Source organism: Rhinoraja longicauda, chromosome 25 (assembly GCF_053455715.1).
Source record: "Rhinoraja longicauda isolate Sanriku21f chromosome 25, sRhiLon1.1, whole genome shotgun sequence".
NCBI classification, from domain to species: Eukaryota; Metazoa; Chordata; class Chondrichthyes; order Rajiformes; family Arhynchobatidae; genus Rhinoraja; species Rhinoraja longicauda.
This window is the reverse complement of record NC_135977.1, coordinates 26,557,297-26,573,760: the sequence shown is the minus strand read 5'-3', so window position 1 is coordinate 26,573,760 and position 16,464 is coordinate 26,557,297. Positions and strand designations below refer to the sequence as shown.

At 41.9% G+C, this 16,464-nt stretch overlaps 1 protein-coding gene across 2 annotated transcripts in view; it reads right to left on the bottom strand.

The window, feature by feature from the left end:
* Positions 1-1,313: 1,313 nt before the first annotated feature.
* The window catches only part of plbd2 (phospholipase B domain containing 2), a 35,003-nt gene continuing 19,852 nt past the window's right edge, over positions 1,314-16,464 (bottom strand). For both annotated transcript variants that reach the window (XM_078421732.1, XM_078421733.1), the window contains 6 exons: positions 15,374-15,534; positions 12,792-12,887; positions 12,243-12,314; positions 7,704-7,856; positions 5,482-5,644; positions 1,314-1,733 (listed from right to left, as the gene is read on the bottom strand). In XM_078421732.1, coding sequence (XP_078277858.1) covers positions 1,566-1,733; positions 5,482-5,644; positions 7,704-7,856; positions 12,243-12,314; positions 12,792-12,887; positions 15,374-15,534 — 813 coding nt within the window. In that variant the 3' untranslated portion in view covers positions 1,314-1,565. The remainder of the gene's footprint in view (positions 1,734-5,481; positions 5,645-7,703; positions 7,857-12,242; positions 12,315-12,791; positions 12,888-15,373; positions 15,535-16,464) is intronic.

Sequence of the window (16,464 nt, the reverse complement as noted above, 5' to 3'; positions counted from 1 at the left end):
AACTCTGTACAATCACCAGTTAGAGGGTAGAAGGGCAATGTTATGGGATAGAAGGACCGTACTCCAACGTAGGCCCTAATCCATCATTGTTTTTTAAAGCAACATTTTAACATTTGCCCGCTATTGGTTCTTATCTGCTCAAGAGAGAGCTGGAAAACTTGGATTAATTATTCCCGATGTTAAATCTGTGTGAATCTGTGGAATTCTCTGCCTCAGAAGGCAGTGGAGGCCAATTCTCAGAATGCATTCAAGAGAGAGCTGGATAGAGCTCTTAAGGATAGCTCAGGGGGTATGGGGAGAAGGCAGGAACGGGGTACTGATTGAGAATGATCAGCCATGATCACATTGAATGGCGGTGCTGGCTCGAAGGGCCGAATGGCCTCCTCCTGCACCTATTGTCTATTGTCTAAATCAGGCCACAGAGGTCGGAAGCATAATTGCGCTTCACTATTTTAATTCAAGTATCACAACTCAGTACCCAGAAATAAAGCCCAACTTCTGTACTGCACAGGTTTCGATAGCAGCTCCAGAAATGGAAAATGAGGAAATGTAAAAACAAAAACTCATTTACAAATAATGGTACCAGCCCATTTGACAGCAACCATTGATGGTATGGTCTGGCAGTTGGTCTGAACTTGGAAGTTCCCACAAGATGTTGGCAGTTAGTCATTTTGGAGCACAATGCACAGGAAACATGTCCAATCATACGTTTGGCAACAACTCTAAATTTGACCCCATTGATTTGACTGTTATTAGAGGTAATGGTGGTTCAAGCTCTCATCCTGAACACAGCCAGCTGTTGCCAATTAATTTAGTTTCGAGATACAGCATAGAAACAGGCCCTTCAGTCCACTGAGTCCACGCCAACCACGCTAGTCCTATGTTATCCTATTTTCTTATCCATTTCCTACACGTTAGGAGCAATATTTATTTTACAGAGGCCAATTAACCTACAAACCCGCACATCTTTAGGATGGGGGAGGAAATCGGAGTACCCAGAGGAAACCCAGGTGGCCACAGGGAGAATATGCTGACTTCACACAGACAGCACCCAAGGTAAGGTTCAAACTCGTGTGTCCCTGGTGCTGTGAAGCAGTAGTGCTACCTGCAGTCTCAATCAGTGATGAACAGCAGCATTATCGCATGCTGCTTATGCACCACTAGATCAAATGATTTGTGGGGGGAAAAGTAACCTGGCTGGAAGTGATATTTTCTTCCATTTACTGTCTTAACATTTTAAAGTATACTCGTCACTTAGATAAAGTGCTGTCATGATATATTAGTTCAGAAATCATTGTAAACTTTAGTGTGTATGCTTGTGGTACCATTTTTAATATACCAGGTATATTAAATTTCAAGATTTCATTCAAAATAAAACTTTGGTACAAGGTGGTGATTATTCTGATAAATTTACGCCACAAATGAGACATTTAAAATTCTTCCCATTTCATACATTAGCTTCTTACAAATAAACACGATAATATTTTAAATGAGGCAGAAGAGCAACATAAGTGGCATGATGTGATTTAAAGTCCGTTCTTTAATCGGGTATATGCTGCAAGTTTTCATTCCCAATCCACCATCACCGGCATGAACCTCCACAGATCGGGGTGTCCCATGTGCATTAGTTTACTGTAAGGGGATTTGCTCCATCGAAATGGCGGAACCTCATCCCACGTTGGGCCACTCACAGCAAGCATCTGAAAGGTCTTGTACCATTCATATGAGGTCATCTAGGCACAGCATTAAAAAAATGTTCGTAACTTTATCAAGAGTTAGTCATACAGCACAGAACTGTCCATACTTTTAAATCCCCAATCATATTAACTTCATTTAGCAGAACTTGGTACGTAGCCTTCTAAACTTTGCCCATTCAACTCCTTGTCCCGACACATGTTAAATATCTAGACAAGAGGTTGAACTGCCTTCACTGCCTTCTCAAGTAGTGCTTCCAGATTGCAACCATCCTCCAGTTGAAAAATTGTTTCCTCGGGTCCTTTCTAATCCTCTTACTCCTCACCTTAAACCAAATGCCTTCCAGTTTTACTTGTTTCTATTGGAGAAATGTTTTTCACTATCCATCCTATCAATGCTCCTCATAATTTCCAGACTGGAATGAAGAAGGGTCCCGACCTGAAACATTATCTGTCCACTTCCTTCACAAATGTTGCCTGACCTGCTGAGTCCCTCCAGTACTTGTGTTTTGCTGAAGATTCCTGTATCTGCAGTTTCTTGTGTCCACCTCATAATTTTACACGGTTCTGTTATGTTCCTCCTTAGTCTCCTCCACTCCATGGAAAACAAACCCAGTACATCTAGTCCCTCCTTATAACTAAATGTTCCATCCCAAGTAACATCCTGTTAAATCTCCTCTGCACCCTCTCCAATACGTATATACATGCTCTCCCTATTCGGTGGAACTGCACAAAATACTCCAATTGTGGTCTAAGCAAAGTTATATAAAGTCGTACCATGACCTCCAAGCTCCTAAATTCTATGCCCTGGCTAATGAAGGCCAGCATCCCATATATCTTCACCGCCTTACCTACATATGCTGCCACTTTTAGGGATTCATGGATTTGTACACCAAGATCCCTCTATTCTTTAAAACTCCATGGTACCCTGCCATTCATGGTGTACACTTATTCAAGCTTGAAAACCATCAACTCACACTTAGGAGGATTAAATTCTATCTGCCATCACTCTGCCCTGCATCATTTTGTGTTCTGTGTCTTTACAGTATCACAACTACAATCGTAACAATTATATAATAAAAGAATCTTGGATGACAAAGGATATTGAAGATTTGATTAAGAACAAAAAAGCATATGATTGGGTCCAGGCAACCTGAAGCAAGTGAGTTTCCTGTGGAATATAAGAGTGTGCAGGAGTATTTAAAGGAATTAGAAGGGCAAAGATGCAACGAGGGGCGTGAAATATCCTCCACAAGTTATATTAAGGAAAATACCAAGGCATTCTCCCAGTATATCGGGAACAAGAGGATAGCCAGGGAAAGAGTGGGTCCCTAAAGATTTGTGTGTGGAGCCAGGGACCATTGGCGAAGATCTAAATGAATACCTCATCTGAGTTTACTCAGGACAATGGTACAGAAGACAAAGATTTCAGAGAGGGCATCAAAGGATATGTACCTAATATGTACCAAATGGGATTACTGTAAATGGTCAGTAGGTTGGCATGGATGTGGTGAGCTCCAGGGTAATCATATCAATATAACTGGTCCATGACTATTTCTAAAGATGACCTCCATTACCTTTGGATATAACCAATCTCCAGGCTTGTGACACAGAAGTCTTATTTTATGCAGAAGAATAGAGTATGTTAAACAGTGATTACATGAACAATAATAACACAAAAGTAGCAAAACAAATGATTACTTAATTCTTAAGTTTAGCAGAATAAATTTGACCACAGAATGACATAGCCTTTCTTTGAATCCTGCCATTGAAACCTGGAATTTTCCCAAGAGACTTAATATCATTTCCAGGCAAGAGAATAGAAGTTTATTTGAAGGACAGGGCCTCAGGAAATAATGATATAACATCATCAGTGTGATACAGGTTTTCAGAGTAGGAAATAAACCCAGAGGAACGTCCACCAATTGGGCAATATTTTGACTGCCAACACGTGCAGTCGACATGAATATGAGAAATGAAGGTAACAATATCACTGCCAATTTATTTTCTCTGGAGATATTTTATTTATTCATTTTTATGGGTTATGAATGGCTGGCAAGGTCAGCATTTATTAACCCCATCCCTAGCTGCCCTAAGAGGGAATGAAATGTCTTCTGGAACTGTTGCCACCTTTCTGCTGAAGATACACCATCAATGAAGAGGGGTTTCGACATGAAATGCCACCTATCCGTGTTCTCCAGAGAAGCTGCCTTACCCCTTGTGTTACTCCAGCACTTTGGGCCTTTTTGTTTTTACACAAACAGTGCCGTTGGGAAGGGAGAGCACATTGACTTATTAGCTTATTGCTAAAACTCCTCTTACCAAGAGCTGATTGGTGAATTAAGCAAATGTTCTTTTGCACAAAGGAGTTAAAATTAAGGATGTACTATTTAAGCAGATGCAGACATTAAAAGCAGAATCAATAAGGCTAGGGTGGTGTTTAACATGCTCAGGAAGATCTGGAGCTCAAAATACATCTCAATCAACCCCAAAATACGCATCTTTAACTCCAATGTGAAGCAGGTAATGCTGAATGGATCAGAGACATGGAAAACAACAAAACACACAACCAACATTCATTAACACTGCCTCAGGAGAATACTAAACACACAACCAACATTCATTAACACTGCCTCAGGAGAATACTAAACATCTGGTGGAGAAACAAAGTAAGCAATGTGGACCTGTGGAAAAGAATAAGCCACGATCCCATTGACTTACAAATTCGAAGGAGAAAATGGAGTTGGACTGAACACACCCTCAGAAAACCTGCCACGAACATCACCCGGCAAGCCCTGAAATGGAACCCCCAAGGTAAAAGGAAAAGAGGTCGCCCCAGGAATAGCTGGAGAAGAGGGGTCCAGGCAGAAATGGCTGGGAGGGAGCTCAACGGGGGAGATCTCGAAAGCGCCAACAACCGAGTGAGGTGGAGGACATTTGTTAATGGCCTATGCTCCCTAGATGAGCAAAGGGCTGAAGAAGATTTAAGCCTTGAACTTTTATTCTGTAATCGTTCATGATAACAAATACCATGAGATTGCAAGTTCACTATGCGTTGCTTGACGCATCGACTGAAGAGTGGGAAAAGTGAAAGGTTGCTATTAGAAAAGTGGGAAAAAGATTAAATTTACCTATGTGAAGAAAATTAGAAAAAGTGAGAACCCAAAATAGAAATTATTACAACTGATCTGCAGGTCAGTCAGTGCCTCAAGAGAAAAGGTTGATAACGCTGCAGGGTAAATCTTATCAGAAGTCCTGCTTTCCATATGAAAAGTCCCATCCATTGTTAATTAATCTTCCCCCTTTCGGTTGTGGACCAACTAATGTTTGTTCTGTTCTCTAAAATCCCTCACTCCACTCTGCTGTGCTGAACAATTACCATCTCAGAACATGGACACAAAATGCTAGAGCAACTCAGCGGGACAGGCAGCATCTCTGGATAGAAGGAATGGGTGACTTTTTGGGTCGAGACCATTCTTCAGGATGAGAGTCAGGGGAGAGGAAGATAGATATAAGGAAGTGTAAGGTGTGAAAACGAGCCGAAAAGATGCGGCTCAAGGGAATTGTAGAATAGATCATTGTTAGCTATGAGAAGGTGACAACAAAGCCCACGGAGATAACATTTAATCAGGGGAATAGTCATACTGATCGAAGAACTAGAAAGGGGGAGGGATGGAGAGCAAGGGAAAGCAAAGGGTTACTTGAAGTTAGAGAAGTCAATATTTATACCGCTGGGTTGTAAGCTGCCCAAGCGAAATATCTCAGAAACCATCTCAGAACATCTCACCTTCATATCTGTGCCGCCATGTGAACGCTGTCCCAGTGCAGAAAATGGGTAGCTTCCATTGGCCGGGTTAAGGTCAGATCTGGCCGAAATCGAATTTTCCCCATTGGGCTTAGGATCACATTGCTGACATTTTGACAGAGGGTCTTTCAGATAGTTATTATACCTGAAAGTCAGATTAGTAGGTGAGAGATCATGTGTAAATTCCAAGATACACCTTATCACTTGCCAGGATTTGCCCCACCCCCATATCTTTTTTCCAGATTTCTCCCCCCAACTCAAATCAATCTAAGGAAGGGTCCTGGCCTGAAATATTGCCTGTCCACTCCCTCCAGAGATGCTGCCTGACCCCCTGAGTTCCTCCAGCACTTTGTTTTGCTAAGATCTGAAAAATCTGAATGTGCATCTACCTAACAGTCAACTATTACAAATTGAGGCAAAAACTGAAGATGATGGAAAGACAGCAGATCAGTGAATTTTATTGCACTGCTGGGACAGGACCTGCCTGATAAATAGGAATGGAAGAAGTTTGCAAGGTGGTGCGTTTCTTTTGCCATGTATCTGGGCTTCAGTATGCTCCCATTGAATGGACGGGGATCATGATACCACCCCAAATGCTCCTTCCCCACCTTTGAGGGGGAGGGGGGTGAGGGAATCCCAGGACTCAGTGGGCAAGCTACACCCTTTTCACCACAAAGTGTATCTGAACACATCCAAGAATCTTTTCAGTTCACCTGGTAATGCCTTTCTGCTTTGAAGCTTGGAATAGATTGCCTATTTCAGGTATCTGGTGTTGGTTAGGCAAACAATATGGCCTGCCCAACAAAGCTGACTAAATGTAATCAGGGCCTCAACATTGCGGATATTGGCCTCAGGGACAATGCTGATCTTCTAGTTTACTTGGAGGATTTTACTGAGACAATGTTAGTGAAATCTCTCGAGTGCCTTGCGCTGCCTGATGCAGGTAGCCTGACTGACTGCTTCGGAGTTCCTTCGTGTTAATATTACAAACTATCTGTCCTAGACCAACCATTGATGCAACAGCCAGGAAGGCACACCAACGCCTCTACTTCCAGCAGAGGCTGAGGAAATTCAGCATGTCTTCAGCGACTCTTAAAAACTACTAGATATACCATTGAAAGCGTACTGTCGGGTTCCTCACAGTTTGGTTTACAAATAGTTCTGCCCAAGACCGCTGGAAATTGCAGAGTTCTAGGTGTAGCCCAGTCCATCACACAGATCAGACTTCCCACCAGTGACACCATCTACACTTCACGCTTCCCTGGAAAAGCAGCCAACATAATCAGACATGCCCCACCCCAATCATTCCTTCTTCTCCCTGCTCCTGTCCGGCAGATAGTACAGAACCTTGAAAGCGTTCACCATCAGACTCAGGAACAGCTTCTGCCCCTCTGTTATTAGGCATCTGAATGGCTTTCCTAGAAGCTAGTGTACTGTCCGATTCACCTCCACCTCATTGTGGACATTGGACGTTGTCTTAGGAACTGATCCACAGCTACAATGCTGAGAATTATATTCTGCACTCTGTATCTTCCCCCTTGCTCTATCTATTGTAAACTGTGTTGAAGTGGGCACAAGATGAAGACCATGTCCATGGATGGAATGTACACTGTGCTTTGGGAAGTAGCACTGTGGCTACTGGGCAGAGGCATTTGATTAGGACACCAGCAATAACTTTCCCTGTGGCAGACAGCTCTCCATCGTTACCAGAGGCCTTGAACGTGCGCTGAATTTGTGGCCAGAATTGAAAGTTATGGGGGAAGATCTGAGGAAGGGGAGGTGTGCAGCCAAAGCTGGGGTTGTGACTGGAATGTGGGAATGAAACTGTGGGTAGCCATGTGGCTACCTCTGGGAATAGAGCCGAATGGTGACCTATTGGAGCTTGGACTATAGGTGAGTGATTAGGGACAAGCTCCCATTCATGCACATGAAAGAGCAAGCGCATATGCGCATGGAAGCACAAGCCTAAATCCCCAGCAGCAAAGCCTAGTTTCCTGCCATCTGTCTGACCCGCACCCAAGCCCCTGTGAAATCCTTTGCTTTGGATAAAGAACTAGTTTGCAAAAGTGGGATAGCCTTGATCTAGTGTGAACAGGTAACCGATAGTCAATGTGGATTCGGTGGGCTGAAGTGCCCGTTTCTATGCTTTATCGACAAACTAAACTAAAATCGAATTAAATTATTAATTGATGTAGTCCAGGTACCTCATTAATTTAATCATCGAAATCATGTCTGTAACTGAAGTCTGATTGCGACTGAATATCAGAGCCCGAGGACTCTTGTCATAACTGAACCAGTCGCCATATTCCTCAAACAGGGCTTGTTTACCACTTGCGTAATAGATTTCTTCAAAATACCTATAAAAAAATGGAAGTACAACTTGGAGTTAAAACTGTGTTTTAAAAATACTTAAAAATATATATATTGGGAGTGTTAAAGGATTAGTCAGCAAAGCTACCATATTCAATTATTAAATGTTTGGAGGGAGTAGCTTCTCCAAAATGAAAGAGGATCTCCCATGTGGGATGGGTATTTGCTACTGCACTATGGCAGCAGGGTTTCATAATTGACAAAATGAAAATTGAAACCAAAAGACTTGACCAAAGGGTTAGCCGTCCTGCAGTCACCCGTGTGACCGTGACTGAGACAGCAAAGGCTGCACAGGAACGGGCTTATCCTTTAACTCACTCTCCCCAATTTTTTTTTTCATGGTTGAGCTCACGAGCGGCGTTGGTACCGCCATTTACCTCCGGTACCACCACCTCCTGCTCTCCTGTTGGATCCATCACCACATATTTGCTCTCTTCAGTCAAGAATTTTACTTTGCTTAAATATGGAGTGGGTTGGACCACACAAGGACAAAGGAGGGAATATATGCCTGGAGCCAGTCTCCAACGATTGATCCATTATTGGCTTCATAAGTTCTAGCAGCAGAATTAGGCCATTCAGCCAATCGTCTACACAGTTATGCAATCATGGCTGATCTCTTTCCCTCCCAACCCCATTCTCCTGCCCTCTCCCCATAACCCGACACCCTTACTTGCGGTGAGCAGGAGGGCCTGCCCAACAGGCCCGGCTCACTGATCGTGGTCTCCAAATTGGCCACCAGCATCAACGGAACCACACCACTGAGAGCGAGGAGGACCAGTGAGAGCAATGGGGGGAGGCCAGCCGAGAACAAGGGGGGACCTGGCGTGGGGGGCTGCCAAGAACAAAGGGGGAGCCAGCGTGGGGAGGGGGGGGGGGGGATGGTGCATGGAGGGGGAGGGAGGTGCCTGCAGCCACGTGCTGTGGCAGGCATCAGATAGGACAGTTGTAACTTTGTCGGCACCATTTCACTGTAACCGGGTACCCTTGGTACGTGTGACAATAAAATATAATTCATTCATTAAAGTATCTTTCGTTCATCCTTTATATAGGCACCCACCATTTGCTCAACACATTAAACAAACTACTGCAATCTTCAGAATTATCTAACCATCCCAGGATCAGAAACGTCTCGGGATCTGACTCTTCAATCTCCTGTCTCCACATTTTCACCGACTCCCGCTGACGACACCAAAATGTAACAAAATATAAGTTTCAAGGATTTGGATCAATGAATGGAGAAAGAACATTTTGGAGAGTTCATCAACTAGAGTCAAGAGTGTGTTATTGTCATATGTCCCAGATAGAACTATGAAATTCTTACTTGCAGCAGCACAACAGAATATGTAAACATAGTACACTGTGAACGATGTAATAAATGAAACAAAAGTTCAGTGTGTGTACATATACACATACTCACAAATACAGATATATAGATCATATACATATATACACAATAAACAAATGATAATAGCACAACAATAACAATAATAGTCGATGCAGTTCAGAGCTTATTTGAGGTTGTAGTGTTTAATAGCCGAATGGCTGTAGGGAAGAAGCTGTTCCTGAACCTGGACGTTAGTTTTCAGGCTCCTGTACTTTCTTCCCGGTGGCAGGGATGAGTTGAGCGTGTGGCCAGGGTGGTGTGGGTCTCTGATGATGCTGGCTGCCTTTTTGAGGCAGCGGCTCTGGTAAATCCCTTCGATAGTGGGGAGGTCAGAGCCGGTGATGGACTGGGCAGTGTTCACAGCTTTTTGCAGTCTTTTTGCACGAAGCATGCAACTATATTTATTAAAGCAAAATTATTAATAAAGCAACAAGGCTCTCACGTCCCTCTGCGTATCCGAGACTCCTGTCTGTGATGGCTGGCCTTGAGACATGCACGCATCACAGTCCAGGCTCTCTCTCTCTCTCTCTCTCTCTCTGAAGGTGGTCTTTTTCTCTAAAGCTCTGTTGAAGCATGAACTTATACAACAAAATAAGATTGTGATTCCACCCTAATCTAAGAACAGGTGACTATGTTTCAAAACAAGTTACCCTCCTTTGTGCCAAAATAACAGGAGTTATTTGTCCTTTCAGACACTGAACGAGTCTCAGATGTGTCTGGGAAAACAAAAGTTTATCTTAGTGACCTTGCATTATTTACTGGACCCTCTAAGTTAGCCTAAGCATTCTGCCAAAATATTTAATTGTTTTCCTGAGCAAGGTTTGACATGTGTTGCTGCTAGTTTAGCTGACAACTCCATCTCAGCTCACAAGTGACCGTGTGGGTTTTCTCTGGGTGCTCTGGTTTCCTCCCACATCCCAAAGATGTGCTGGTTTCTAGGTTAATTGGCTTCTGTAAATCGTCCCTAGAATGTAGGATGGTGCTCGTATGCAGGGTGATCACTGGTCAGTGCAGACTCAGTGGGCCAAAGGGCCTGTTTGCACACTGTATCTCTAAAGTCTAAAGTAAAAGTCTAGTCTGTTTAACCCTTACATTACATTCTTTCACCTTAAATCTATGCCTTTTAATTTTCAACTGCCCTATACTGGGGAAAAAAAACTGTGACCATTTACCTCATGATTGTATATATTTCTATTAGGTGACCTCTCAGTTTCTTGCACACTAGGAAAAATAGTCCAGCCTATTCAGTCCCCTCCTTATGACTCAAGACCTCCTGTCTCAGTAACATACTTGTGAAACTTTTTGCAACCTTTCCAGCTTACTGCGGCACGGTGGCGCAGCGGTAGAGTTGCAGCCTTACAGCGAATGCAGCGCCGGAGACTCAGGTTCGATCCTGACTACGGGTGCTGTACTGTACGGAGTTTGTACGTTCTCCCCGTGACCTGCGTGGGTTTTCTCCGAGATCTTCGGTTTCCTCCCACACTCCAAAGACGTACAGGTTTGTAGGTTAATTGGCTGGGCAAATGTAAAAATTGTCCCTAGTGGGTGTAGGATAGTGTTAATGTGCGGGGATCGCTGGGTGGCGCGGACCCGGTGGGCCGAAGGGTCTGTTTCTGCGCTGTATCTCTAAGTCTAAAAAAAAATCTAATTTATGACATCTGCCCTTTTGCTAGGTGACCAGAAATACACAAAGTACTCTAGGTGTGGTCTTATCAATGTCCTATACAGTTGTAGCTCTTGTACCCGATTCCCCAAGCAGTGAAGGCAAGCGTGCCAAATGCCTTTGTCACCACTCTGTCCGCCTGTGTCGCCACTCTCAAGAGAATTATGTACTTGTACCACTAGGTTTCTCTGTTCTACAGGTCCCTGCCATTTTCTGTGCAAGTCATGCTCTGGCTTAACTTACCGAGAAAGTACTACATCAGATCCTCGCCTACTTGGGAAAGGATGCATTCACCTTGAGGAGCACACTTCAATCAGTGTGAACAATCTTGGATACTGCCCAGTGCAGAAATCTTTAATAAGTATTCAAGCAATCTGATGTTGGATGAGGGATAAACGTTGAAAGGTGCCTGGGAAGAGGTCCAGCTCTTCTTTGAATAGTAACGGACATGTGACTTTTTCCTGTTTCTGCATTCGACGCACTCAATGGGACAATGGCTTTCATGGCAAAGAGGGGGAGTGATAGTATGAGAATGAGTATAAATTAAAACATTGTAGTCATGATTACAGGATGTGGAAATGCAGGAAATTTGATTAAAAATCTGTTCACATCAGGTTCTTTTTTTTTCTCAAGATCTAATTGGTGGATTATATTTATGAGTAATATTTGTTAAAAGTCCAAAGTTAATATGTTGAATGAGTTGACTTAAAGTGGCACTAAAGATCGTCATATCATGTCATATCATATATATACAGCCGGAAACAGGCCTTTTCGGCCCTCCAAGTCCGTGCCGCCCAGCGATCCCCGTACATTAACACTATCCTACACCCACTAGGGACAATTTTTATATTTACCCAGCCAATTAACCTACATACCTGTACGTCTTTTTGGAGTGTGGGAGGAAACCGAAGATCTCGGAGAAAACCCACGCAGGTCACGGGGAGAACGTACAAACTCCTTACAGTGCAGCACCCGTAGTCAGGATCGAACCTGAGTCTCCGGCGCTGCATTCGCTGTAAAGCAGCAACTCTACCGCTGCGCTACCGTGCCGCCCTTGAGAGTAGTATAAATGAGAGTAGTATAAATGAGATATTAAAATGTAGATTTAAAAAAATTAGAATGAGGCAGAACTTGAGCTTGTATCTAGGGAATGCGTATAAAAATGTAATTAAACTGGAGGATGATTTTACTTATGTAGAGACAGGAGAACAAACCTACTCATCATAGTCCATACTTATGTAGAGACAGGAGAACAAACCTACTCATCATAGTCCATACTTATGTAGAGACAGGAGAACAAACCTACTCATCATAGTCCATACTTACGGTATGTTGTAACTCGCCCAGTAACCATTCTGCATCAGCTCATCTGTTTTATCAGCAACAACTATTTGGCCCCTGCAATTGCACAAAGGTTTTGAGAGAACATGAAATGCAAACAAAGCCTGACAGAAGCAACCAGAATAAAATCAAGAGTAGACACAAAATGCTGGAGTAACTCTGCGAGACAGGCAGTATCTCTGGAGTTACTCCAGCATTTTGTGTCAACTGTCCCGCTGAGTTACTCCAGCATTTTGTGTCCTGTCCCATTGAGTTACTCCAGCATTTTGTGTCCTCCAGAGATGCTGCCTGTCCCACTGAGTTACTCCAGCATTTTGTGTCCACCTTCGATTTAAACCAGCATCTGCATTTCTTTACTATACATAAAATCAAGAGTGTTTACCCTTTCTCACTATGCAGGCCAGCATCAAAAGGTTCCATGAAATAAACATTGTAAAGACAAATTGTGGAGCACCTTGTCCATGATGGCATTTCTAGGTTAGCCCAGCAGAACCAAATACACCAATAAATCAAGCACATCACATTCATACTTACGGTATTTGTTCCAGAATTGTCAACAGGTTGCTATCGATATCAAATTTGCCTGGTATAAAGGAGTTATAGTTCACAATCATCCACTGATTATTGTAGCTGTGAAGGAGAAAAAATTATAATATTTCATTACAGCTATTTTCGTGAAGGCTAAAGCATAGTGACCATATATTAAAGGAGCAAGGAAAATATAATCAGTAAGGTGCCAAGTTATAAATAAGTTATCAAATAGTTATCAAATCCAGAATTCCTGCATTTAGCTTGAATCTTCTACCTGCTTACGAGAACAGAATGTTCTACATTAGCCTTTTGGAATATGATGTTATCAAACAATAACTGTATTATTTCATTGTACATCATGTTAAATGGTTTAATTGGTGCAATTTCTCTCAACTCTCACCTAGGAATTTAATTGAACCACATTATTTTGAAAGGGCCAAAATGAAATTCATGACATAGACTTTCCTGACATTTTGCTGAGATACTTGGATCAGCTTGAGACAATGACTTGGACAAGAAAGTGTGCACCTGCCTCTTTCCTCTCGTACCGTATCCTCCAAAAACATGTTACTGCCTTTGAAGAGAACTTTAAACGTTACACAGCGTATGTTCCAGGTGTACATATGGCGACCTGGATATGTACACCTGGAACATGGTGAGGAGCAGATTCTCATCAGGAAGCCTGTCTGGACAGGAAGGCATGCATGCCTTGAATTTGACATTGAAAAAGTTTTAATCGTCACTTAATCTATGCAACAATTCAGAATGGCTTCCCAAATGGGCATCGGCTGTTCATTTGCTCATCAAAGTTGTGATCAAATGTTTCACAGTTAAATAAGTAGCAATGATAATGAGGAAACATAATGAGGGGTGGCACATTGGCTCGGCGGTAGGGTTGCTGCCTTACAGCTCCAGAGACCTGGGTTCAATCTGGACTGAGGGTGCTCCCTGAATGGAGTTTGTACCTTCTCCCTGTGACTGCGTGGGTTTTCCCCGGTTTCCTTCCACATTCCAAAGATGTACAGGTTTGCAGGTGAATTGGTTTGGTAATGTTGTAAATTGTCCCTAGTGTGTAGGATAGTGTTAGTGTATGGGGTGATTACTGGTTGGCGCAGACTCGATGGGCCGAAGGGCCTGTTTCCACTCTGTATCTCTAAATTCTAAAGTACCCTAAAGTACAAACATTATAAACTGAAAAGATGCACATAAAAATGTATCTGTGAATTGCAAATAATTACCTCAGTTGTAATACCTCAGTTGCAATTTTGGGCTAAATATATTTTGAACATGGTTTAAGTATTTTGGTGGCAGAGTGATACAACTTTAGAATATGTGAGAAATTAGCCTGACTTTAAAAATAAATCTTAAAGTGTGATGAAAAGTTAACAGTTCATTAACTATTTTCAGATCATGATTCACTATATATATATATATATATATATATATATATAGGTACTCAACCATGCAAACTCCCAAGAAACCACAGATTCTAGTAAGATACGGCACAAATCTAATCAGGTACTGATCTAAGATTTATTTTCTCTAATAATATTGCGGGGAGAAGTTTTGTGTTATGTTGTTAAGCAGTGCTTTGTCATCTAGTTGGGCCATTCCAATTGCGCAGATCCTTTTACGCATGAATCAAGGCAAAATCTGGAAATATTTGCTATATTTCCAATATTAATGAAGAATTAACACAAACAATTTGAAAAAAAAGGTTAATCTCTGTGAAAAGTCCCCAGGTGGCATTGCATGTCTTGCTTGGCTAATTTGTTCATAATCTATATTCTTACATTTAGAATGATTGATTGAAAGATACAGCATGGAAACAGGCCCTTTGGCCCACCAACTTCACTCTGACCATCGATTACCCTGTTCATACTAGTTCTATGTTATCCCACTTTCGCATCCACACCTTACACACTTGGGGCAATTTACAGAAGCAAATTAACCTACAAATCCATACGTTTTTAGATGTGGGAGGAAACCAGAGAAAGCGGAGGAAACCCACGCAGTCACAGCAAGCACACAAACTCCACACAGACAGATGCTTACGGTAAGAATTTACATTGCTTACATTGAATTTATCTTCAAAGAAAAAGTGTTCCACAAGATTCACTGATGCAACATTTTTTCTAACTTTGAACTCAGTACCAAAAAGAATGGCAGAGAATCAAATTGAGAATTAAAAATAAATTTGTTAGGTACTTGGTGCAAAAACAATAGTTAAGTTTTGGAGAAAGGTCAGAATAACGTTAACAGGTATTTAATGAGCTGAATGGTCTCCTTTTTGTGTAATTCCTATCACCTTAACTTATGATAGACACAAAAAGCTGGAATAACAGCGGGTCAGACAGCATCTCTGGAGAAAAGGAATAGGTGACATTTTGGGTCGAGACCCTTCTTTAGTCCCGACCCGAAACACCACCTATTCCGTTTCTCCAGAGATGCTGTCTGACCCGTTGAGCTACTCGTCTATCTTCGGTTTACACTAGCATCTTAACCAACAAATCTTTAAATGGATTGCACTTCACTAACAGCTGTGTGGTCCATTAAAAATAGTTTTTTAAATGAACTGAACTCACGTGCCACTGTTGAACTTTTTAAATGCTGCAGCCCATTCCGCACCATTTGTTGCAAGTCTATTAGCTACAATGTTTCTTAACCACTCCATCACAGAACCATCTGGCTTCACAAAATTCCACAAATGTGGATTATTATTACCTATTGTGGTTTCTAGAGTAACCTTTCAAGAGACAAATATTAATAATGCATCAGTTCAACTTTCAGTACTTGTTAAAAGTTAAAATTGCATTAGTTGAAGTAATCATGTATTTTTTTTCTTCTTTCATTGACTTGTATTCAAACCCCTTTCGCTTATTATTTATTATTTATTGTTTGTTATTTATTATTTATTATTAAACATTGTTTGCATCCATATAAATTTCGTGATCACCTTTTCCACAGCCAACAATGGACCATTGTGGGCTCCACCTTTCCATGCTCATCGGTGCTGATTTGTTCTGAACCTTTTCATACCTCTAATTTCTTTCTCCCCTGACAGTCTGAAGAAGGGTCTCGACCTGAAACGTCATCCATTCCTTTTCTGCTGAGATGCTGGCTGACCCACTTAGTTACTCCAGCATTTTGTGTCTATTTTTTAATCTAAATTAGACACAAAAAGCTGGAGTAACTCAGCGGAACAGGGCAAGCATCTCTGGAGAAAAGGAATGGGTGACATTTCGGGTCGAGACCCTTCTTCAGACTGAAAAAGGGTCTCGACCCGAAACGTCACCTATTCCTTCTCTCCAGAGATGTTGCCTGTCCCGCTGAATTACTCTAGCATTTTGTGTCTATCTTCAGTTTAAACCAGCATCTGCAGTTCAATTCCTACACATTTGAACTGAATTGTATTGTTTCAGAAATTCTAACTGCAGTAAACTTTGTGGTTTTTGATTTAAACCAAATACCAGTTTTCACAACCAATAACACATTCTCAGCTGGGCCAACTTCCTATTTTCATATTCCATCAGCGTTGTCATCACCCAATCCCATTTTATAAATTCCAAAGGGATTTTTGGGTGAGGAAAGGCTACTAATTAGAAACTTATCTGAACTGGCCATTAAGTACTGTAGCTTGAAAAACAATCAAAGACTTATTGTTCAGCAATGATTG